Source organism: Erpetoichthys calabaricus, chromosome 9 (genome assembly GCF_900747795.2).
Source record: "Erpetoichthys calabaricus chromosome 9, fErpCal1.3, whole genome shotgun sequence".
In the NCBI taxonomy this organism is placed as follows: domain Eukaryota; kingdom Metazoa; phylum Chordata; class Cladistia; order Polypteriformes; family Polypteridae; genus Erpetoichthys; species Erpetoichthys calabaricus.
Genome location: NC_041402.2, coordinates 187,811,592 through 187,836,722, shown reverse-complemented (window position 1 = coordinate 187,836,722; position 25,131 = coordinate 187,811,592). Strand labels below are relative to the sequence as shown.

The window sequence follows — 25,131 nt, the reverse complement described above, 5'->3', positions numbered from 1 at the left end:
CGCTAATCATCCTGAGCATCGGGACAGCGGGAGGAGACTGAAAGAAAAGGCCACAATGTCAGGATAAGTTAAATGGCTGCCTGGACAAAAAGAGTTTGAAGTTGTGTCACAAAAGAATGAACGGAGTCAGCTGAGGGCAGCATGGTGGCACTGATGTCTGGCAGTAAGGAGACAAGGGTTCACATTGAGGGCCTTCCCTGAGTGGAGTCTGCATGCTCTCCCCATGTCAGCTGAAGGGCAGTATGGTGGCACAGTGGCAGTGCTAATGTCTCGCAGTAAGAAGACCGGGGTTCGCGTCGACGGCCTTCCCTGAGCAGAGTCTACATGTTCTCCCCATGTCAGCGAGGGTTTCCTCTGAGTGCTCCAATTTCCTCCCACAGTCCAAAGATATGCAGGTTATGTGGACTGGCACTGCTAAACTGGTCCTTGTGTATGTGTGTGTGTGTGTGTGTATCAGTGGCGGACCGTGCATTTCACATCTAGGCCTTCAGTAGTGCTCCGTCTGAATCAACCCGCCCCTCAAAAACTAATTTATGGTTATAAAAACCATCTTAATATGCAGAAATACAGTATAAAGAGCCTTTGCATCGCAGATAGATAACTCCTATAGCCACAATAAATGCCTTTATTGAATAGACAAACCAGGGGTGAACAAGTTCCTTTCTACTGCAGCTACAGCCGCGACACACATGAAAAACATCAATAATACAGTAATCCCTCCTCCATCGCGGGGGTTGTGTTCCAGACCCCCCCGCGAAAGGTGAAAATCCACGAAGTAGAAACCATATGTTTATATGGTTATTTTTATATTGTCATGCTTGGGTCACAGATTTGCACAGAAACACAGGAGGTTGTAGAGAGACAGGAACTTTATTCAAACACTGCAAACAAACATTTGTCTCTTTTTCAAAAGTTTAAACTGTGCTCCATGACAAGACAGAGATGACAGGTCCGTCTCACAATTAAAAGAATGCAAACATATCTTCCTCTTCAAAGGAGTGCGCGTCAGGAGCAGAGACTGTCAGAAACAGAGAGGAAAGCAAACAAATCAATAGGGCTGTTTGGCTTTTAAGAATGTGAAGCACCGCCGCACAAAACTGTTGAAGGCGGCAGCTCACACCCCCTCCGTCAGGAGCAGAGAGACAGAGTTTGTTTTTCAATCAAAAATCAATACGTGCCCTTCGAGCTTTTAAGTATGCGAAGCACCGTGCAGCATGTCGCTTCACGAAGCAGCTGCACAGAAGGTAGCAACGTGAAGATAATCTTTCAGCATTTTCAGACGACCGTCTGTATCGTCTAGGTGTGCGAACAGCCCCCCTGCTCAATCCCCCTACGTCAGGATCAGAAAAAGTCAGCGCAAGAGAGAGAGAGAGAAAAGTAAGTTGGGTAGCTTCTCAGCCATCTGCCAATAGCGTCCCTTGTATGAAATCAACTGGGCAAACCAACTGAGGAAGCATGTACCAGAAATTAAAAGACCCATTGTCCGCAGAAATCCGCGAACCAGCAAAAAATCTGCGATATATATTTAAATATGCTTACATATAAAATCCGCGATAGAGTGAAGCCGCGAAAGGCGAAGCGCGATATAGTGAGGGATTACTGTAACTCATAAACTTGCAATATTATTTAGGAAAATCGCAACATTTTACTCACCAAAAATTCGGATTATTTGTAAACAAAATCCATCCTCCTCTCTTTCCTCAAAAACAGTTCAATTACTCTGTCGTACAGATTATCCGTGCGCTTCAGTTCCATCACGAAGTCCCTTTCTATCGCCATCGAAGCTAATGCTGAAAGTCAAACCTGCCCTGTCGTATTTCTGGCATAAGTTTTAATTCGCTTTAGGGCTGAAAATGTCCGCTCGACAGAAGCAGTGGCCACGGGAATGCTCACCGCCAAACATACCAATGTGTACAGCTGCCCCATGATGCTCTCATTCAGATTTTTATATTACACCATCCTATCAAATCAACGGGTCTGAATACGGTGACGTTGCTGTACGCCTGCTAGAGGGCCCTAGTGAAACCAACTCAAAATCTGATTGGTTGAAGCAACGATTTAATCAACATCTATTTTGTGTTAGAGGGCCTGCAGAACGGATTGTGAAGGCCTCCTGGCAGACTTCTTTGACTTTGACCCTGCCTGGCAACAAATGATGGCTGAAATGTGATTGGTTAAATGCTTCAATACGAAAATACATGTCTGGAAGCAGCACAGCCATCGGAAAAGCTATGAAAGGAAGCGGACAGACTATTTGGAATTATTTAATAAGTATTCATGGATAAAATATAATTAACATCAGTTTGTGATTCAGATATTTTTTTAGGCCAGCAGAGAAGGCCTTGAAGGCCCTGACGGCCCGCCACTGATGTGTATTCACCCTATGATGGACTGGCACCATGCCCAGAGTTTATTCCTGGCCTGTACACTGTGCTAGCTGGGATTGGCTCCAGGACAATCCAACAAACCTGTTCAAAAACTAAGCATGTTAAACAATAACTGACCGACAGTGGATCTTATTAATTTAAGGGGCTCATTTCAAAGTCTCTGTCACCAACACAGCACAGGTTAGTTTAGGGCACCTTGACTTTGCCAAACTCGGTGTACCTTAGCGGGTGAACAAGAGCAGAGTGACAGAGGAAGTTAATCCTGTGGTAAAATAAGTAAGGTGTCTATGGTGGTGAGGGGTCTATAGAGTAAAAAAATCAGTGGCGCTAGTGGGTGCAGGTGGGCACTGCTACCGTTGCATCGTGTGGCCAATAGGTGTTCAGTGGGGAGGCAACCTGATTGCTTGTTAATGTGCAGCCAAAGCTGTTCCCCATCAACACTAAGCAGGCCGTGAGGCAGATTACCTGCACCCATAAGAGTATTAAAGGAGCCTGAGAAGTTTATAGAAGATTCAAAAAGAAAACAAAGACGGAGAAAGGAAAGAAAGGGATTAGATTGAAGACTGGGAATCTTGTCGAGGAAGAGCGAGTACAATTGGCCAGGCAAGGCAGTTCTGTGGACAGGTCAGTTCGGCGGTCGGGAGTTAATCCCACAGCGAGACTGAAGAATGGCACAAATGGGGTAGGGTTTGCATCTAGGAAGTAAAAGCAACCAAAGAACTTCCTAAGATAGTTCTATGGATGCCAGAGTGAAGGTGCTGGGACACATGGGCATGCCAATGGTGACAGGGTGAGGTGGCTGGAACACATGCCAATTTAAAAGCTTGACTGCGCTTGCCTGTGTCTCAGCTCCTGCTGAGCAGACCTGATGGGCGAGCAGGGACATAAAAGATTCAGAGAGGAACTAAGGCTTACAAAAAAAGCAAGATCACGTCAGGTTGGGGAGCATGGACTGGTACAGCGCGTTGCCACAATCACCATACGACGAAACAGCTCAGGATCCTGGTTGGCAACCCTAAGGCAGAAATGCGGTCCAGTCACACCCTCCATAAATGACCCTCTATCTGTCACAGCCAAGTGTTACGTGGGTGTCCCTTTGGCCACTCAGGTCCTCAACAATGAGGATCCTATGAGCCGGATGACCCTCGTGCAAATGCGCCACATGGCTGCAGTGCCGTAACTGACACTCCTTCACAATGAAGGTAATGTGCCTCATTCAGGACCCCGAGACCACCTGCTCGTTCAACACAAAGTCAAACCAGCAGTACCCTAGGATTCTCCAAAGAGACACAGTAGTGAAGGAGTCCAGTCTCCGTCTCAGGTCACTGGATAGCATCCATGTCTCGCAACCGTATAGCAAGAGAAGAAGAAAAGTGAGAAGGACCCAAATTTATTCTTGAGGTTTTCATTCTTGTTTTAACATTCCTTTTGATTATTTACAAAATGATTTCACTCCCACAATGAACATTTGTTTTTATCATGGAAAATGTACTTATTGAAGGATTTTGAAGAACTGGGCTGCATTTTATTTGTTGGACATGTCATTGTTGAATAAATCCCACTATGCACTTATTTGCACCAGTCACTGTTGTTTAAGTGCCCTCATTGCCATGGCCATCCCTGTCATGACTATCGATGTCCGGGGTCAAGAAGAAGATGCCAGCTGTGGGCAACTCGGGCATCACAAGTTTGGTGCAAGGCTACTTAAGGATTTGATGGTTAGTAATAGAATTTTATATTATAAAAGTTGAATAAATCTCACTATGCACTTATTTGCACCAGTCACTGCTGTTTATGTGCCCTCATTGCCATGGTCATCCCTGTTATGACTATCGATGTCCAGGCTCAAGAAGAAGATGCCAGCTGTGGGCAACTCGGGCATCACAAGTTTGGTGCAAGACTACTTAAGGATTTGATGGTTAGTAATATAATTTTATATATTAAAAGTTGAATAAATCCCACTGTGCACTTATTTGCACCAGTCATTGCTGTTTATGTGCCCTCATTGCCATGGCCATCCCTGTCATGACTATCGATGTCCGGGGTCAAGAAGATGGTGCCAGCTGTGGGCAACTCGGGCATCACAAGTTTGGTGCAAGGCTACTTAAGGATTTGATGGTTAGTAATATAATTTTATATATTAAAAGTTGAATAAATCCCACTGTGCACTTATTTGCACCAGTCATTGCTGTTTATGTGCCCTCATTGCCATGGCCATCCCTGTCATGACTATCGATGTCCGGGGTCAAAAAGAATATGCCAGCTGTGGGCAACTCGGGCATCACAAGTTTGGTGTAAGGCTACTTAAAGCTTTGATGGTTAGTAATATAATTTTTTTTATTTTATAGCTGAAGGCAGAGCAGGATGGGACTGAAGTACTTTCCGTTAAGGATCCGTGTAAGGACACCTGTAGGAAAGTTTTGAACCAAATGGAGCCGTGATAAAGGAGAAGAAGGGCACCTGCCAGTAGGGAGTTACAGTAGTCAATGAGGGATGAAATTAAAACAGGGACAGGATTCTCAACATCAGAAAACGAGAGAGAGGAGTGAACATGGGATATGTTACAGAAGGGAGGAATCAAAAGTGGCATCAAGATTCGTAGCACAAGAAGCTCCTCTAGGGATATCATCGCCACACAGGGTAGAAGAGGAGCTCATTTCCTTAACTGGTGCTTTAAGTTCAAGTTGTAGTTGTTTGTTTAGTTGTAGTCTGACCAGGTATCACTGTGGCAAGTTGTGAGCTGAAAAGGACTCTAAGGAACTTGCCCTTTTCACACTGAAACAGATCATCACCCTCATAAAAATGACAACCTAGTCCAAAGCTACGATTAATATGCCCAGGAGGAAGCATGTAGATTGTATTACACTACACAGAATACCCCGCGATTGTCCTCCATTTGGACAGATTCTCGTGATATTTGCCTATTGGGTGTCGGCTTGAAGCTCATTGAGTTTCACCAAACTGTTACGTGTGAGTTTACTCCTAATATTGAATTGTACATTGTATTCTAATCTTGACACCTCTGTAAACTGTACTGATATTCAGAATACCGGTAACTGTACAATGCAAAACAGGTTTGCAAAAAAAAAAAAATCATCAAGAAATTCAGTATGGCACTGGCTCGGCTATTTCCATACATCTATCTTTCCTCCTCGCCGAGCATGCACACGAGAGTAATAAACCCGTCAATGTGCTTTTTTTTTTGTTTGATTAAATACAAATCCTGATTTTTTTTTAGGTTTTCTTTCTTGCTAAGTTCCAATTACCTATCCCAACCCGCACTTTATATAGCAGCGTAAATCGCACAGGCCCTGGCAACCTGACAATATCACAACATCACCGCCAACAGCAATTAAACTACACAATCGAGCATTTGCACAGTCTGAAAAACAGTACATTGACATACTCTAAAACAAGAATAAAACGAAGACTGCAAGACACCTACCCGCCTGCTGCTCAGCTTCAGCCATCTTCCACCGGAAGTGCAGCCGCCAACAACATCAACTCTCACCCCTGACTTTAGTGGGCCACGCCCCCCCACGCGGAGGCGCACCAATGGAAAACGCGTGCGTGTGTGCGCGAGAAATCCCGCAGCTACATTTGAAGCGTGCGTGCGTCTAATGTTGGAGGATATGATATGAGCAGAAAAAGACAAACGTGGTAAATAATAAGTATCTTAGGAAAAAATGCCAGAAATATACAACCCCTTCAGCAAAAAGTTTATTGCTTTCTTGATCTGTAGACATTAATTGGACACATACTTGTAATATTTCAAGCACTTGTATTACCAATAAAATTCGAGAGGTTCCTTTCAAAACTACTATGGTTTAAAAAGAATATCAATGCTAGTGAGGTTTAAACAACATGGATTGCACCAGTGTATAATGTGTATAATTTTGTATAAGGTGTATTTTGCAACTTTTATGAGGAAAGTGTTCATTTATTTTTTCAAAATATTTACACTAAATTGTTTTGGTGTGGGGCGGCACGGTGGCGCAGTGGGTAGCGCTGCTGCCTCGCAGTTGGGAGACCTGGGGTCCCGGGTTCGCTTCCCGGGTCCACCCTGCGTGGAGTTTGCATGTTCTCCCCGTGTCTGCGTGGGTTTCCTCCGGGCGCTCCGGTTTCCTCCCACAGTCCAAAGACATGCAGGTTAGGTGGATTGGCGTTTCTAAATTGGCCCTAGTGTGTGCTTGGTGTGTGGGTGTGTTTGTGTGTGTCCTGCGGTGGGTTGGCACCCTGCCCGGGATTGGTTCCCTGCCTTGTGCCCTGTGTTGGCTGGGATTGGCTCCAGCAGACCCCCGTGACCCTGTGTTTGGATTCAGCGGGTTGGAAAATGGATGGATGGATGGATGTTTTGGTGTGATCTTAAATCGTTTTCCTTAAGGGAGTAAGATGTTTACGTTTGGAATACTGTATACTAATTTTTATAGTCTACATTCCCATTCTTCTACTTCTTCTTCATCTTCTAACGGGAGCTTCCGAAAGAAGAATAAAAATGGGACTGTAGACTATAAAAGTAGTATTTTCCAAACGTATTTATTATTTATAGTAAATTCCACTTTTATAAATGTAAATGGCTCAAGAAGATGGCGAACTTTAACATTTAACAATTTTAAATTGAATTTGCTCATTATATTAATATGCTGGAAGGAATGAAAAGTTAACTGAGAAAGCTGGATCATTTCATATTTTTTTATTCATCCAAAAGTCAGTTATTACATTTTTGTTTATGAAATACTTTTGTATCAATATTCGATGTTCTATTATTATTATTATTATTATTATTATTATTAATAATGTTCAATGCGGTAATAGATAGATAGATAGATAGATAGATAGATAGATAGATAGATAGATACTTTATTAATCCAAATGGGAAATTCACATTATCCAGCAGCAGTATACTGATAAAATAAATAATATTAAAGATTGATAATAATAATAATGCAGGTGAAAAACAGACAATAACTTTGTATAATGTTAAATACAATTCCATGTATTGGTAGACTCCCATTAAATACGGGCTTTTAACAGTACTTTACAATGGCGTTAAAAACGGAGTTCACAGTGGGTTGTGGTGGCTCAATGGTTTTCATACACAGTAGAAGGAAATTCAAGTGATATGAGAATGGTATCGCCCGGTGTGTGTTAGTGGCGGTGGGTCTGTGAATAATTGTTGTTCAGTATCCTTTTTGAAAGTATATCCAACAGAGTAGTATCAAATAATTAGTAACTGAAAAATATCTATTACTGTAATATATAATGTCCAATACTAGCATAAAATCAATATCAATATTAGCCCTACAAAAGTAAAAACTGAAACGGAGCTAAACGTCAAATTTAGTAATTCGTTAAAATTATATAAATGACTAAGAACTTGGATAACGTTATTGTATAACGTAAATATGAATGGCATACGATGGGCAAGAAGATCAAGGGCCTGTGCCACTGAAGCCCAACCCCAAACCCCAAAAACGCAACTTTCATTTTTTAAACCAATTCTGTGTTTATCTCATTTAGGGGCAATATTGCGCCTTTCTCGTGTCATTAATGAGTTCAAACCCCATTTAGCTCAAGGATGATAATGTCGGTTCTTTACAATAATAATCTGCAAGTAATATTGTTCAATCAATTCAGTCGTATATATGCTTACATAATTGATTTCCCCTTCCATTTAGAGCAGTAATTTTTTTTTATTTTTGGTACTCTACTAGTTAACTTACTTAAAGCACCAGAGAAAAGCCAAGCAAAATGACACCTTTTATTGGCTAACTAGAAAGATTACAATATGCAAGCTTTCGAGGCAACTCAGGCCCCTTCTTCAGGCAAGAGATTACAATATGCAAGCTTTCGAGGCAACTCAGGCCCCTTCTTCAGGCAAGAGATTACAATATGCAAGCTTTCGAGGCAACTCAGGCCCCTTCTTCAGGCGATCTTGCCTGAAGAAGGGGCCTGAGTTGCCTCGAAAGCTTGCATATTGTAATCTTTCTAGTTAGCCAATAAAAGGTGTCATTTTGCTTGGCTTTTCTCTACATTCATAATGGCTAACACGGTACAGCACCCTAGTATTAAACACGGTACAGCACCCTAGTATTAAAGCACCAGGAGAGGGCGCTGCACACCGACTGGCGTTTGCGCGTGCGCTCTGCCTGGCGTTTAATTCACTTGCATTGGGCATCCGAGCAGCTGTCAGACGAGTAAAAAGAGGAAAATCCACAAAATTTATAAGTTTACGCATCTGCTGTCAAGGTCAGATTGAAACAGTAAACTAATTCCTCGTTGAAGTCACACTGAACGTTTCTCAGTTTTAAGATGGACGAGTTAACCAATTCGCCAATACTTTTCAATGGGACATTTTGAAATTTTAAACGTTCAGGCAGCGCGATCTATTCGATATATCACAACGAAAATTGATCTGTTTCGACAAAATTTCTTTGAAGAATAAGGGTGCCACATCTTAACAAAGTGGTCCACGGTGGGCCGAGTTGCTTCATGCGGACAGACAGCCATGGGCTTTAGGAATAACTGCTTCACAAGTTACATGCGAATGCACCGAAAACCTATACATATTGTAAAGCCTTTCAGTTTATTTTACCTTTTAATATTGTGTGTATATAATATTTACAAAATAACCCTATGCATATATGTGCAAAGTTTTTATGTTTTGTATTTTATTTTCTTAGTTGGAATTTTGGTGCATCTTACTGGGTTAGCACAATTTCCAGAATTTTTCTGTGAGTGGGACAGCAGAGAAAAACATTGACATTGCATTCAGAAGGAATGGCCAGTTAGAAAAAAATTAGCTGGGTGCCAAAAACATCATCAGACCTAACCTGGTGGATCCGGATAAATGTTGCTACCATTGTGCTTCATATTAAGCTCGATTTAACGTGGCCATCTATCAAAAGATAGAGCCTGCTTTATGCATTTGTGCCGAAATTTTCCTGGTTTGTCTGAGGTTAATTTGAAATTCATATACTACGTCAGTCAGTCAGGAATTTTCTAACTCGCTTGGCAGGGGTGTAACACAGAACTCTGGGCCCTTTCCTCTCAAAAACAAGACTTTGATTCCTGGGTAATCATTCCCCTTCTTCTCCCCACTACGACGCTCAAGCGCTCAGCCCTGGAGCCTATACCAGCTGGCACAGGGCACAAAGCAGAAACAAACAGGGCACACACAATTTAGCATCACCAATCCACCCACCCTGCAAGTCTTTGGACGGTAGGAGGAAACCTATGCAGACACCTGGAGAACATGCAAACTCCACACAGAGAGAACACAGGATGTGAACCCTGGTCTCCTTCCTGCAAGCAGGGGCGGCCTTAGGCATGTGCAAACTGGGCACCTGCACAGGGCCACCAAATCCCAGGGGCCGCCACGCCAATATATATTGAATATAAAACAGAAAGAGAAAATAACGACACAGCTGACGGTAATGTGGCCGAAAAACATTGTGTTTCTTGTTAATTAGTACGCTGTATTTACTAATGTCGCTAGAGTCGGAGCAGTAAGCTATATGTAGTATTATAACGTTCTGCCGTAATGAGAATATCATGGGCCGCCACTTGGTTTTCAAATTACGGACACGCGCATATAGAAGCAAAGCTAGTGCAAGTGGGCGAGTCGTCTTACAAGTTAATAAGATACCGTGCATAAGATACCATATTGACATTGGCGAGCAAAGGGGCCACCGATTCTTTCTCTGCCCAGGGCCGCCACAAGCCTAGAGCCGCCAAGGCTGCAGCTCTGCCACAGTGCCACCCTAACATGCTATTTATTATAAATAAAAACTTTTTTCAGAATTTAATTTCACACAGTAAAACAAAATATCAAAATCCTTAAATCTAAAATACACCTAAAATAAAATCCACACGTTGTTTTTAATGTAAAACATTTTTTTAATGAAGTAGCCATATCGATTTGGGGCAGAAATCCCTGTGTTTAGGTGTCAGTGAAGCTAACAAGGCAGCTGCCATGCCAGTGAAGGGCGGAAAAGCACTCATCGACATCTTTGTGCGGGGCAGATGCAGTAAAGCGGTTGAGGCGGCAACGTGAGCGGCAAAGCAGCCAACCCGCCGACAGGGTGGGACGGAAGAAAACTGCTGCTTCTGTTGTTACGAATCGTCCCAGTTTTGGGGGCGTTTCACCGTAAAATATGCTGGCTCGAGTAATAAGAAGTATGGTAAGTGATCATGGGGAAATTCGGAGTTAAATCGCTGGGGTGATAACCGCAAGTCATTTCGTTTTTGTTTGAGCGTTTTCGAAGGTTGGGGACTTCGCAGCGGGCATCGCTCTCTCCTGGCATGTGCAGACTAAAGGTCAGACTGTTTATTGTTTTATTTATATTGGCATAATGTCACCGGGCAACAAGTGGGCGTTAATATTTAGAATGTTTTTTTTTTTCCTTCGGGGCTTAACAGAATATCGTTACGCCGGGCACCGTTGCCTCGCGTTCTTTTCAGCTGCCATTTACGTACACACTCAGTGCTTGCTATGTAGCAAAGTGGCAGGTTTGTATCCCATTGTTTATATCTTGTTTACACTACACTGTAAAGTACGACAGGAGATCAAATCAATCATTTAATGCCAATCTGACAGACTTGGCATGGCAGTGTTAGGGGCTGTTGGTGAGAAGCGAACAGACAGGTGGGAAGTCTTTCTCAGCTGTAAGAAGAGACCCCAACTGCTGCTCTCCTCCAGTAATGTGAACTCTTAACAGTGGCTGTGCCCATGTAAATGTGCCTGGATCGTGTTGGGACAAGATTGACAGAAATATTTTGGCTTAGACTGCTCCCTGTTAATTATTTCTAGAATGTTCTGAGTGGGGAAGTTATAGTTCATTGAGTACACTGCCACATAATAATGGTTCACTTCCAAATTGGTGATGTGGAGTTTACATCTCCTTCCTGTTTTAGTGAGGGTTTCTCCTACCATCTAGAGACACGCCAGTCTGACTGGCGACTCGAAAATAGTGGTGGCGGGTGGTAGTGGATGGCTTTGCTTTGGCAGGCTGATGTCCTGGGGCCTCATGTATAAACGGTGCGTACGCACAGAAATGTTGCGTACGAACCTTTCCACGCTCAAATCGCGATGTATAAAACCTAAACTTGGCGTAAAGCCACGCACATTTCCACGGTAACTCATTCCTTGGCGTACGCAATTTATCCGCCCGGTTTTGCAGACTGGCGGCACCCAGCGTCAAAGCAGTGCTACTGTTCCTGTGTGATCACCCTTTCTTTCTTAGCTCCACATTCCTAGCGCGGCTTTATAAATACACTGAAATTAACTGCATATTGTTTATTAGTGTAATGCATCTGATTGTAATTAACCTGTAGCAATATAATGGTCCAGGGAATAGCCATAGTATTCCAAATACCATAACTGCTTTAGCGTTGTAACTCTCACTGCATGTTCTTTCAGCTGATCCCGTTAAGGGCTGCCACAGCAGATCATCTTTTTCCACATTACTCTCACTGCACCACTCAGAGTATTTATATCACTGTATCTGAGTGGGAAATCACAGCAGCAGCTGATTGGAAAGAGAATTATCGGTACACAGCATGAAGCAGATGCTGCCTGAGCCACAGCAAACGCTTTAGTCCCTGTACGGACTTCGCGGTTTAGAAACAGTTTCATCCCAAGAACTCTAAACACTAAATCAGTCCATCAACTGCTCCTTATATAATTGTTTACTTATAAGTACAATCACCTCACTGTAAACTTGCACTACAGTTATAATATTGCACAACCTGCGCCACTTTATAAAGCGCGTATTTACATGTGATGACGGTATTCATTTCTAAGACGAAATGCAGCAAAACATGTTGATTATATTATACAGATAAAACTTTAACTTCATTTAAATAATCTGTATTGTTAATAATTAAACATGTGAGGACACAGTGCCGCAGCGCTAGCTAGTTCAGTAATTGTTCCTGCCTTGCGCTGTATTATTGCTGGTGCTGACGCGACACTGGAAAGATAGACGGATATAATAATTAAACATGTACTACTAAGATATTTCAATGTTCCTTAAAAGTTTTGAAGAATCGAAGTTCTAAGCTTACAGATGGCTTCACGTCTATTACATAGCTTATTGTGTGGCGATTGAGTTTTTGGAGAAAGAAAAGTAAGGACAGGAATTGGAGGTTAGTACGTTTGAAAGAGACAGTACTGCTGTGATAAATTATTTAACTGAAGGTTGCGCATGGCGCAGCAAGCCTCTTGCGTGAGACATGAACAAGCACTGCGCCACCGTGTTCCCATGTTTAATAACATGCTTTCATTCCTATCATCATGAAAAAGATATCACGTATACATCTCAGTATTTTAATTATTCAGAGAGCTGTAATATCAAGAATGTAATGGAGTATGTGTCCTGTCGGAGAAAGAGAAAGCCCGTTTAAAAAGCAGGTAGTGATTCATACACATAGAGCACATAGAAGATCAAATACAGAACAAAGCATTTAACATGCCACTTTAGTTACAATAGGATTTGAAGTACTAGGGTGTTGTACCGTGTTAGCCATTATGAATGTAGAGAAAAGCCAAGCAAAATGACACCTTTTATTGGCTAACTAGAAAGATTACAATATGCAAGCTTTCGAGGCAACTCAGGCCCCTTCTTCAGGCAAGATGTAATACAGAAACTGAAGTTTCCTATGTTTATATACACACTCTAGGACAAGAAACAACATTGGTAAATCTTTAAATGAGAGATTTTGTATGTAAAAAATTAATAGATTCATTCAGGCTAGGGTTAGTTTAGCAAGAGAGAAAAGAACAATGTATTGTCAAGATCTCTGGATAAGATAACTGTCCAACCAAGTCTTTTGAAGTTTGTAATGAGTTTTTCAAAACAATGTGGGTCTGTAGACAGGTTGTCTGTCATTCTGAGAGATGTAAACAATCCTCATATCTGGCCATAAAACTCTTGTCTTTATTCAATCCATGTTGTAAAGTATTAAATTTTAGCATGAGTTTAACTTCCCATTCTTTTCTCTCTTGCTGTTTTTTGAAATTGCCCATAAGCACTGTGACCTTAAAGTCCTTCTCACAGTGTCCATGGCTGTTGAAGTGGGCCGCCACAGGAACATCTGTGTTGCCATGTTTAATGTGGAACCTGTGTAAGTTCATTCTCTGGCGGAGTGTTTGTCCAGTTTCTCCCACATAGAGTGCAGTGTCAGGACATTTCATGCAGAAAATTAGGTAGACTACATTAGATGATCTGCAGGAAAATGATCCCTTGATGTGATGTTCGAGTCGGCAGTGTGGTATAACTATACGGTCTGTATCATAGATGTGGGCACATGTTTTGCATCTTTTCTGTAGGCATGGAGATGTGCCATTTTCTGTTGGTTCACTTAGGGAGCCTCGGACAATTAATTGTTGAAGGTTTGGTGGTTGTCTGTATGCCAGGAGGGGAGGTTCAGGAAATACATTTTTCAGTGTTTGGTCATTGTTTAGTATTGGCTGAAGTTCTTTTATAATTTTTCGAAGTGTTTCAAGATGTGGGTTGTAGGTGACAACAAGGGGGATGCGATCCTTGTTGTCTTTGTTTTTATATTCCAGAAGGTTGTCTCTGGGTATGGCAGTAGCTCTTCTTATTTGAGTGTCTGTTGTTTTTGGGGTGTAACCTTGTTTGATGAAATCTTGTCTGAGCTCCTGCAGTTGTTGATCCCGGTCTGTTGGGTCTGAGCAAATACGATTGTACCGTATTGCTTGGCTGAAAATAATGGAGCGCCTTATATGCTTGGGGTGGAAGCTATCATTTTTCAGGTAGGTCCGTCTGTCTGTCGGTTTGTGAAAAATAGAAGTTACAAGGGTGTTGTCTTTCAGTTGAACGGTGGTGTCAAGAAAGCTGACTTCTGTTTTTGAGTAATTCAGCTTCAGCTTTATGTTGGGGTGAAAACAATTATATTCATTATGAAAATGGAGGAGGTCCTTTTCACTGGCAGTCCAGATTATGAAGATGTCATCTATGTAACGAAGATACAACATTGGTTTTACGATGCACATTGACATGAAATCTTCCTCCAATTTTGCCATAAAAAGATTTGCATAGTGAGGTGCAAACCGACATCCCATTGCAGTCCCCATTTGTTGTAAGTAGCAATCCTGTCCAAAACAGAATAGATTATGTGTCAGAGTGAATTTTATCATTTCTATTACTGACTTTGTGGGTAAATCATGTTGTTTGAGGTACATTTCACATGCCAATATGCCATCATCATGGGGGATGTTAGTGTAAAGTGCCTCAACATCCATTGTGGCCAGTAAGGTTCCCTCAGGTAAGGGGCCTAAAGCAGACAGTTTTTTTAAGAAGTCAGTGGTGTCCTGGATGTAGCTGGTTGTGTTACGGGTGAGGGGTTTAAGGATCTGCTCCACCCAACCTGAAACATTTTCTGTAAGGGAGCCAATTCCTGAGATTATAGGTCTTCCTGGGTTCCCTTCTTTGTGGATTTTAGGAAGCATGTAGAAGTAACCCATTTTGGGGTTCTCAGGAATTAAACTGTTTACATGATCCTTGATGTCAAGAGGAAAGCTACTTACTATTTTTTTTAGTTCCTTTTTGTAGAGATCTGTTGGGTCTTCTTGCAGTTTGTGATAATGCATAGTATTGGATTATCACAAACTGCAAGAAGACCCAACAGATCTCTACAAAAAGGAACTAAAAAAAATAGTAAGTAGCTTTCCTCTTGACATCAGGGATCATGTAAACAGTTTAATTCCTGAGAACCCCAAAATGGGTTACTTCTACATGCTTCCTAAAATCCACAAAGAAGGGAACCCAGGAAGACCTATAATCTCAGGAATTGGCTCCCTTACAGAAAATGTTTCAGGTTGGGTGGAGCAGATCCTTAAACCCCTCACCCGTAACACAACCAGCTACATCCAGGACACCACTGACTTCTTAAAAAAACTGTCTGCTTTAGGCCCCTTACCTGAGGGAACCTTACTGGCCACAATGGATGTTGAGGCACTTTACACTAACATCCCCCATGATGATGGCATATTGGCATGTGAAATGTACCTCAAACAACATGATTTACCCACAAAGTCAGTAATAGAAATGATAAAATTCACTCTGACACATAATCTATTCTGGTTTTGGACAGGATTGCTACTTACAACAAATGGGGACTGCAATGGGATGTCGGTTTGCACCTCACTATGCAAATCTTTTTATGGCAAAATTGGAGGAAGATTTCATGTCAATGTGCATCGTAAAACCAATGTTGTATCTTCGTTACATAGATGACATCTTCATAATCTGGACTGCCAGTGAAAAGGACCTCCTCCATTTTCATAATGAATATAATTGTTTTCACCCCAACATAAAGCTGAAGCTGAATTACTCAAAAACAGAAGTCAGCTTTCTTGACACCACCGTTCAACTGAAAGACAACACCCTTGTAACTTCTATTTTTCACAAACCGACAGACAGACGGACCTACCTGAAAAATGATAGCTTCCACCCCAAGCATATAAGGCGCTCCATTATTTTCAGCCAAGCAATACGGTACAATCGTATTTGCTCAGACCCAACAGACCGGGATCAACAACTGCAGGAGCTCAGACAAGATTTCATCAAACAAGGTTACACCCCAAAAACAACAGACACTCAAATAAGAAGAGCTACTGCCATACCCAGAGACAACCTTCTGGAATATAAAAACAAAGACAACAAGGATCGCATCCCCCTTGTTGTCACCTACAACCCACATCTTGAAACACTTCGAAAAATTATAAAAGAACTTCAGCCAATACTAAACAATGACCAAACACTGAAAAATGTATTTCCTGAACCTCCCCTCCTGGCATACAGACAACCACCAAACCTTCAACAATTAATTGTCCGAGGCTCCCTAAGTGAACCAACAGAAAATGGCACATCTCCATGCCTACAGAAAGATGCAAAACATGTGCCCACATCTATGATACAGACCGTATAGTTATACCACACTGCCGACTCGAACATCACATCAAGGGATCATTTTCCTGCAGATCATCTAATGTAGTCTACCTAATTTTCTGCATGAAATGTCCTGACACTGCACTCTATGTGGGAGAAACTGGACAAACACTCCGCCAGAGAATGAACTTACACAGGTTCCACATTAAACATGGCAACACAGATGTTCCTGTGGCGGCCCACTTCAACAGCCATGGACACTGTGAGAAGGACTTTAAGGTCACAGTGCTTATGGGCAATTTCAAAACACAGCAAGAGAGAAAAGAATGGGAAGTTAAACTCATGCTAAAATTTAATACTTTACAACATGGATTGAATAAAGACAAGAGTTTTATGGCCAGATATGAGGATTGTTTACATCTCTCAGAATGACAGACAACCTGTCTACAGACCCACATTGTTTTGAAAAACTCATTACAAACTTCAAAAGACTTGGTTGGACAGTTATCTTATCCAGAGATCTTGACAATACATTGTTCTTTTCTCTCTTGCTAAACTAACCCTAGCCTGAATGAATCTATTAATTTTTTACATACAAAATCTCTCATTTAAAGATTTACCAATGTTGTTTCTTGTCCTAGAGTGTGTATATAAACATAGGAAACTTCAGTTTCTGTATTACATCTTGCCTGAAGAAGGGGCCTGAGTTGCCTCGAAAGCTTGCATATTGTAATCTTTCTAGTTAGCCAATAAAAGGTGTCATTTTGCTTGGCTTTTCTCTAATAGGATTTGAGAAACTAGTAAATTAAACGATTTTAAGATGAAGTTTAAGATGTTCTACTTTAATGGCAAAATAAACTACGTGATTAAAGTGGAAATTTCGAGATTAAAGTTGACATTTCGTGCTTTTTTCCCCACTGTGTGCCTTTTTTTTTTGTCTGTACCCTAATAAGCTTTCATATGACACTCAGACGGTGGGCTACGACTCGCTTTTTCACGGCGACTTTGATATGTGATTTCTTTTTTATTTCGGGAACTGTGCGACTTTGTGAAGTTGAGCCTTCGAGTTTCTCCGACACACTGTCACTCGATCAGCTTCCCTTTGTTGATTATACCACTGTTTAAACCAACAAATAGTACGTTTTTCCTTTGCCTCCACTTGGTATTCGCTGAAATTCTTATATTTTCTCCCGTGCTTTTCCATTGTCTTTTCACAGAAGGCTATTTATATTGATTTGCATATTCAAAGAGGCGTAATTCTGGGAGGAGTTGGGGCGGGACAGAAGGCGCGTGCACGTGCGTTACTTTTCACGCAAATCGGGATTTATGTAGTAGAAGAACGTGAAAGTATGCGTGCGCACAGATTCCTGCATCTGGATTTTTCTGTGCGTACGCACAATCCCGCTTTTGTGCTTACGCCATGTTATAGTGTGAGTTCTACGCACGGCGTTATACATGAGGCCCCTGCTCTGTACCTCTTGACCTAAATGTACAGGAAACGTATGGGTGGAAATTCGTAATGTACAGTGTGCCCTTCATAATGTTTGATATTAACACGCATTTTTCCTGGATGTTCCCCTCTGCTCTAAAATTACAAATCAAACAATTAAGACGCTGTCATGAAAGTGCACATCGCAGACTTTTCGTTTAAGGGGATTTGCGGACATTTCAGTCACACAACACTTTTTTTTGCATGGTCCCTTAACCTGCAATGGCTCTGTTGGGGTATAACGTTAGCCTGCATCCAGCCCTTCAAGTAGACCCTCCAACCGGCAGGTAAAACTTCGGGGTTGGTGGCAGAATTGGCACTCCAGCCACCATAAAACTGTTCCATTCCATCTGAACTTGTGTGGTGCTGAAGTGTCACCTGTTGTATTGGCTGCACTCGGGTCCCAGTCTAGGATCCTGAGTTGGTTTGTCATGTGGTGGGTGCGGCAATGCGCTGTATCAGCGTGTGCTCCTAACCTCCTCCTCCTTAACCTGCAATGGCTCCATCCTGGGTATGATGTGAGCCTGCATCCAGCCCTTCGAGCAGGTCCTCCAACTTGCAGGGAAAACTCAGGGGTTGGTTGCAGGTTTGGCACTCCAGCCGCTGTAAAAAACCTCCCACTATTGTGTGCGCTGTATGAGTACATGCTCCCAACCTCACCTCTCTCCTCATCTCCCACCATTTCAGGGCACCACAATATTTGGGACAGATGGTGCCACAGGTGGGTTTCATGGCTTCATTATATACAGTGCATCCGGAAAGTATTCACAGCGCATCACTTTTTCCACATTTTGTTATGTTACAACCTTATTCCAAAATGGATTAAATTAATTTTTTTCCTCAGAATTCTACACACAACACCCCATAATGACAACGTGAAAAAAGTTTACTTGAGGTTTTTGCAAATTTTTTAAAAATAAAAAAATTGAGAAATCCCATGTACATAAGTATTCACAGCCTTTGCTCAATACTTTGTCGATGCACCTTTGGCAGCAGTTACAGCCTCAAGTCTTTTTGAATATGATGCCACAAGCTTGGCACACCTATCCTTGGCCAGTTTCGCCCATTCCTCTTTGCAGCACCTCTCACACTGCATCAGGTTGGATGGGAAGCGTCGGTGCACAGCCATTTTAAGATCTCTCTAGAGATGTTCAACGGGATTCAAGTCTGGGCTCTGGCTGGGCCACTCAAGGACATTCACAGAGTTGTCCTGAAGCCACTCCTTTGATATCTTGGCTGTGTGCTTAGGGTCGTTGTCCTGCTGAAAGATGAACCGTCGCCCCAGTCTGAGGTCAAGAGCGCTCTGGAGCAGGTTTTCATCCAGGATGTCTCTGTACATTGCTGCAGTCATCTTTCCCTTTATCCTGACTAGTCTCCTATCTCCACAGCATGATGCTGCCACCACCATGCTTCACTGTAGGGATGGTATTGGCCTGGTGATGAGCGGTGCCTGGTTTCCTCCAAACGTGACGCCTGGCATTCACACCAAAGAGTTCAATCTTTGTCTCATCGGACCAGAGAATTTTCTTTCTCATGGTCTGAGAGTCCTTCAGGTGCCTTTTGGCAAACTCCAGGCGGGCTGCCATGTGCTTTTTACTAAGGAGTGGCTTCCGTCTGGCCACTCTACTATACAGGCCTGATTGGTGGATTGCTGCAGAGATGGTTGTCCTTCTGGAAGGTTCTCCTCTCTCCACAGAGGACCTCTGGTGCTCTGACAGAGTGACCATCGGGTTCTTGGTCACCTCCCTGACTAAGGCCCTTCTCCCCCGATCGCTCAGTTTAGATGGCCGGCCAGCTCTAGGAAGAGTCCTGGTGGTTTCGAACTTCTTCCACTTACGGATGATGGAGGCCACTGTGCTCATTGGGACCTTCCAAGCAGCAGACATTTTTCTGTAACCTTCCCCAGATTTGTATCTTGAGACAATCCTGTCTCGGAGGTCTACAGACAATTCCTTTGACTTCATACTTGGTTTGTGCTCTGACATGAACTGTCAACTGTGGGACCTTCTATAGACAGGTGTGTGCCTTTCCAAATCATGTCCAGTCAACTGAATTTACCACAGGTGGACTCTAATGAAGCTGCAGAAACATCTCAAGGATGATCAGGGGAAACAGGATACACCTGAGCTCAATTTTGAGCTTCATGGCAAAGGCTGTGAATACTTATGTACATGTGCTTTCTCAATTTTTTTATTTTTAATAAATTTGCAATAATCTCAAGTAAACGTTTTTCATGTTGTCATTATGGGGTGTTGTGAGTAGAATTCTGAGGAAAAAAATGAATTTAATCCATTTTGGAATTGGAGAGGCGACAGAGACGACTAACAGCAGAAGACTTCATGGACAGAAGCACAGAGGGTGCACTGCAAGATGCAAACCACTGGTTACCCACAAAAACAGGACGGCCAGATTACAGCTTGTGAAAGTGGATTTTAAAGAGCCTGCAGAATTCTGGGAAAAGGTCTTGCGGAAAGATGAGCCATCAAAGTGATGTCAAGAACAAAGTGTGGAGATGACAATGAAGTGCCTGAGATCCAAAGCAGACCACCTCATCTGTTAAACATAGTGCTGGGAGTGTTATGGACTGGGCTGGCACACTTCTCTTCATTGATGATGGAACTGCTGATGGCAGTCGCACAATGAATTCTGAGGTGTAGAGACACATCTGGTCTTCCCAAGTTCCAGTTAAGACCTCTAAACACGTTGACTTCATCCTACAGTAAGGTAATGATCCAACAATACTGCTGAGCCGAAAAATGGTAAAGCTAAAAAATGGAACATTCTTGAATGGCCAAGCCAGTCACCTTATTTAAATCCAATTGAGTAGGCCTTCCATATACTGAAGAGAACATTTAAGGGGCAGAAGCTGAAGATGACTGCATGAGAGGCTTAACAGAGCATCACCAGAGAAGACCCTCAGCACCTGCTGATGTGTATGAATCGCAGACTTCAAGCAGTCATTTCATGTGCGGAACATGTGACAAAGTCCTAAATATGAAAATGGCTTTAATAGACCTGCCATTGCTGGGTGCCACACCCATGTTGGGTGACTGTAATGTCTGCAAATCCCCTTAAATGAAAGTCTACCATGTGCACTTGAATCACAAGTCTGAATTGCTTGATTTGTAATTTTAAATTGTGGAGCGAAAGGGCAAATCTAGGAAAAAAATGTGTCATAGTCTCAAACATTATGGCGGGCCCTGTATTTCTGTGTTTTGTCATGTGATTACCACTGCAGCATTGCACAATTTGAGTAGTTTCAATATACTGGAAAGTTTCATTTTGAAATCCTGTCTAGTCCCATGTTCTCTATTGAAATCCAAATGTTGTGCTAAAGCCCTGATGGGAATAACAAAGGCTTTGACATGTGAATGTGTTTGCCTTTTTTTTTTTTTTGTTCTTTATTTCGCCTTATGCAATTTCTTGTATTAGGAATTTGTTAGTTTTCGCATACCCCTTGGGGTCAGAGCGCAGGGTCAGCCATTGTACAGCGCCCCTGGAGCAATTACAGGTTAAGGGTCTTGCTCAAGGGCCCAGCAGAGTAGGATCTCTTTTTGGCAGTGACGGGGATTCGAACCGGCAACCTTCTGGATACCAGCGCAGATCCTTAGCCTCAGAGCCACCACTCCGCCCTACTATTTTGCACTGTGTGAATAAAAATTATTTAATAAAAAATAGTGAGTACTTACAGTTTGAATCAGAATTGATCACATTTATTGTCCAAGTGTGCACAAATACAAGGAATCTGACTTCGGTTTTTTGGTGACCCGCCAAGTGTAGTCACATGACAGACATGCACACACCTGAGTTAAATACAAGACATACAATGTGAACATATGTATGGCAGTGCACGAAATACTGAAATGTATACACATTAGCTATATGTAAAAATATTACAAGATTTTAGGGGGTCTTGCCCATACTGAGCAAGGACAGCCGAATGAACCATTTGTGAGCTTGATGGCCTTGGGAAAGAAACTGTTCTTATATCTGCTTGTTTTGGTGTAGTTTAGCCTGACAGATGAGGGACATTCAAAGAGGTGGTGGCCTGGATGTGAGTGGTCAGCGACGATTTCATGACTGTTGTGGAAGAATAATTTTAGAATAACATAACATTCATCTTAAAGAAATAGCATAAAGGCTTAATAAATGTCAGAAACCTGTTCAGGCACACCAGGAAACCAGATAAAAGTCAAGTGAACAACAAAATGTACACTGAAATATAATAAGAATTGGTTTAGGAAAAATACTGAGATGGTCATGTAAATAATGTACCAGAAGAAAAGTTGATGGAATATACATAATGTACTGAAGGATGACTAAGAAATCAGCAGATCCATATTACTAACCGAGAATGGTAAACCGGATATGGACGCAGGTACATGCCCATGGACACAGGAGACATAGTGCGCAGGTGCCACAAAAAAACAAGGAATCAGCCCCCCGCCCCAGAGTGAAACGGGACAGACTACAGAGTCCACAAAGGTTCACAAATCAAACCCGAGATAGTACGGAAAGCGGTAACGACACGGCCACACAAAAAAGAGGATACAGCCCCCCGCCCCAGAGTAAAACGGGACAGACTACAGAGTCCACAAAAGTCCACAACACACAGCATAATCAAACCCGAGATGGTACGGAAAGCACAGGCGCCTACAACGCGCTATACACCGCCAACAACGAAAGAGCTCAATTAAAAAATAAAAGAAATAAAGCAAAAAGCCCAGAGAATACGGACCCCTAAACGTCCACACCACACAGCAGAGGCAAACCCGACATAGTACGGAAGCTGCAGGCGTCACCGCCATATTGTGAGTGGCACTACTGCGGAGTGAATGTGCAGGCGTCAATGCCATATTGTGAGTGGCACTACTCCGGAGTGAAGTTAGGAATAATGTGCTGCTTGGGATTGTACAAACCGCTGAACGCTTTATACCAAATTCAAACACAATACAGCTCAACGATACAAACACGAGCTCACCTGGATAAGATCAATGAACGCAGGCGCCTCCATCAGAAGGTTGCCAGTTCGAATCCCGTAAATGCCAATAGGGACTCTGCTCTGTTGGGCCCTTGAGCAAGGCCCTTAACCTGCAATTGCTAAGTGCTTTGAGTAGTGAGAAAAGCGCTATATAAATGCAAAGAATTATTATTTGCTGCATTATACATTTTCATTGTTTTTGGCTTTGAAATTAACACACAAATACTTTTTAAACTTACACTTTTACTGTAAAACTTCAGTAAAAACAATTTTTTGAATTAACTTTTCATCAATATCACATTGAATTTTGATTCCGTGTTTGGACTTTCATCGTGACAACGCAATGTATAACTTCCCGTGATTGAATTTTGTTTCTTTCTCTCTAATAAATAAACCGACTTTTTCGAATGTTTGTCCCTGTGATTTGTTAATTGTCTTAGCAAAAGCTATTCTAATGGGAAACTATAAACGTTTTAATACGAATGGCATATCAAGATCTCCTTTGGTGTCTAATGTTATCGCTGAAGATGGAGTACATTACCTTTCTTGTTGCCTGTTAAAATTTTACATGTCAGAATTGTTCGACTAATTTTGAACACAACCAATCGTGTCCTATTGCATAGCCCATCACTCAGACATAAATAACATTGCGATACATCCTTCTTTCTACAGTAATTTTGCCGATGGAAGACCAGACGGTGTTAACTGTCATAGATATTTTTTGTGATATTGTGAGTTGATGTTTTCATCTTCTGCAGCATCACCACCAACTGTTTCAGCACAGTCTACTGATACACATTTAACCAATTTGCTGTGTAACGGATCGACAATTTTCACGTTATTTCGTTTGACTTCATCGTTTCTCGCTGCTAGGATTGCCCGTGTACTCATTTCTTCTGTTGATAACTCTTCGGGATGAAATTCTTCAATAAGATTTGGACATAATAAATCTCCTTTAATTGGGAACGTAAATGGAAGAAAACGTAAAAAAATTATAAGAGCTGAGAGCACAGGAACTGTGTCTGACAAAAACATTCACACGAATGAAGGGTGAGAAGACCGTGGGAATGGGCCGTTAACTGTAAATGGTTGAGAGGAGGGCGGGACTTGAGAAAATCTCTTGCCATTAGTCTCATGTCGCGGGATTTGAAAAAATCTCTTGGAAATAGTCTCGTTTTAAGATTTTTTTTTTACAATAGAGAGATGTTAAATTTCTACCACACTCTTCAATCCTCCTAGCTGGGTATAATATGGACATGATGGTCTCATACCTGCTTAATCCAATTCAGGGACTTGGTAATATGGACTGAGCAGTGCTCACTCTTGCACACACTCACATACATACTCACATAGGACCAGTTTAAAGCTACCAATCAGTCTAACATACACACCTTTCGAATGTTGGGGGAAAACACTAGTACATAACATTGGGGGGGCAGACTCCACACAGAGCACCCGTTCACAATACTACATTTTGGTTTGAAAACGCAGACGTTAGTCTCCATATTTGCCTTTCGTTCACACTATCCTGTCGTTTTCATCTGCACAAAAACTAAGACTTTCAAAGACGCCCCCTATAACTGTATACTTCTGAAAACGCAGCCTCAGGGTTGTAATGTGGACAGGTGAAAACACTGATTTCTGAAATCTCAGACTCTAATCACTCTGTGATTGGTTCATGCTCATTTTGTGGCCTTTTTCCCGATTGGATCCTGCCCATTACAACGGTTTATTCCCCGACTGGCCATCCTTCACAGAAGAACCCATATTCCAACATAGCAGGCGTAAAAAAGCATGTTGTCCCCTGTGTCTGCGTGGATTTCCTGTGGGTGCTCTGGTTTCTTCTCACATGCCAAAGACATGCAGGTTAGGTGGATTGGGGACGCTAACCTGGCCCTAATCTGAAATTAATACCTGGATGGAGCAGAACGTTTTAAAATTAAATTGCAACAAAACTGACCTCCTGCAAATTGGAACTAAAATGCAACTTAATAAAATGAGCTCCTTCCCAGTCCATCTTGGCGGTGATCTCATCAGACCTGCCTCTACTGCAAAGAATCTTGGTGTCATTTTTGATTCCTTCCTTTCTTATTCCGCCCACATAAACCACATTAAGAAACTTTCTTACTTTCACCTCTGTAACATATCCCGTGTTCGCTCTTTCCTCTCCTTTTCTAATGCTGAGAAACTCGTCCATGCTTTTATCACATCCCGCATCGATTATTATAATTCCCTACTGGCAGGTGTCCATTCTAATCTTATATCACAGCTCCAGCTTATTCAAAACTCGGCTGCAAGAGTCCTGACACGGACCAGCAGCAGCGAGCACATCACACCCATCCTGCTCCGCCTTCACTG

At 42.2% G+C, this 25,131-nt stretch overlaps 3 protein-coding genes across 4 annotated transcripts in view; 1 reads left to right on the top strand and 2 right to left on the bottom strand.

Annotated features, from left to right (window-relative positions):
* ptpa (protein phosphatase 2 phosphatase activator) overlaps positions 1–5,913 on the bottom strand; it is a 257,007-nt gene extending 251,094 nt beyond the window's left edge. For both annotated transcript variants that reach the window (XM_051932320.1, XM_028808651.2), the window contains exon 1: positions 5,833–5,913. In XM_051932320.1, the coding sequence (XP_051788280.1) occupies positions 5,833–5,857 (25 nt within the window). In that variant the 5' untranslated portion in view covers positions 5,858–5,913. The remainder of the gene's footprint in view (positions 1–5,832) is intronic.
* The window catches only part of adamts13 (ADAM metallopeptidase with thrombospondin type 1 motif, 13), a 570,965-nt gene that overhangs the window by 412,680 nt on the left and 133,154 nt on the right, over positions 1–25,131 (bottom strand). The gene's annotated exons all lie outside the window — the stretch shown is intronic.
* Positions 10,414–25,131, top strand: part of crata (carnitine O-acetyltransferase a) — a 72,567-nt gene continuing 57,849 nt past the window's right edge. The window contains exon 1 of the mRNA XM_028808647.2: positions 10,414–10,570. Coding sequence (XP_028664480.1) covers positions 10,544–10,570 — 27 coding nt within the window. The 5' untranslated portion in view covers positions 10,414–10,543. The remainder of the gene's footprint in view (positions 10,571–25,131) is intronic.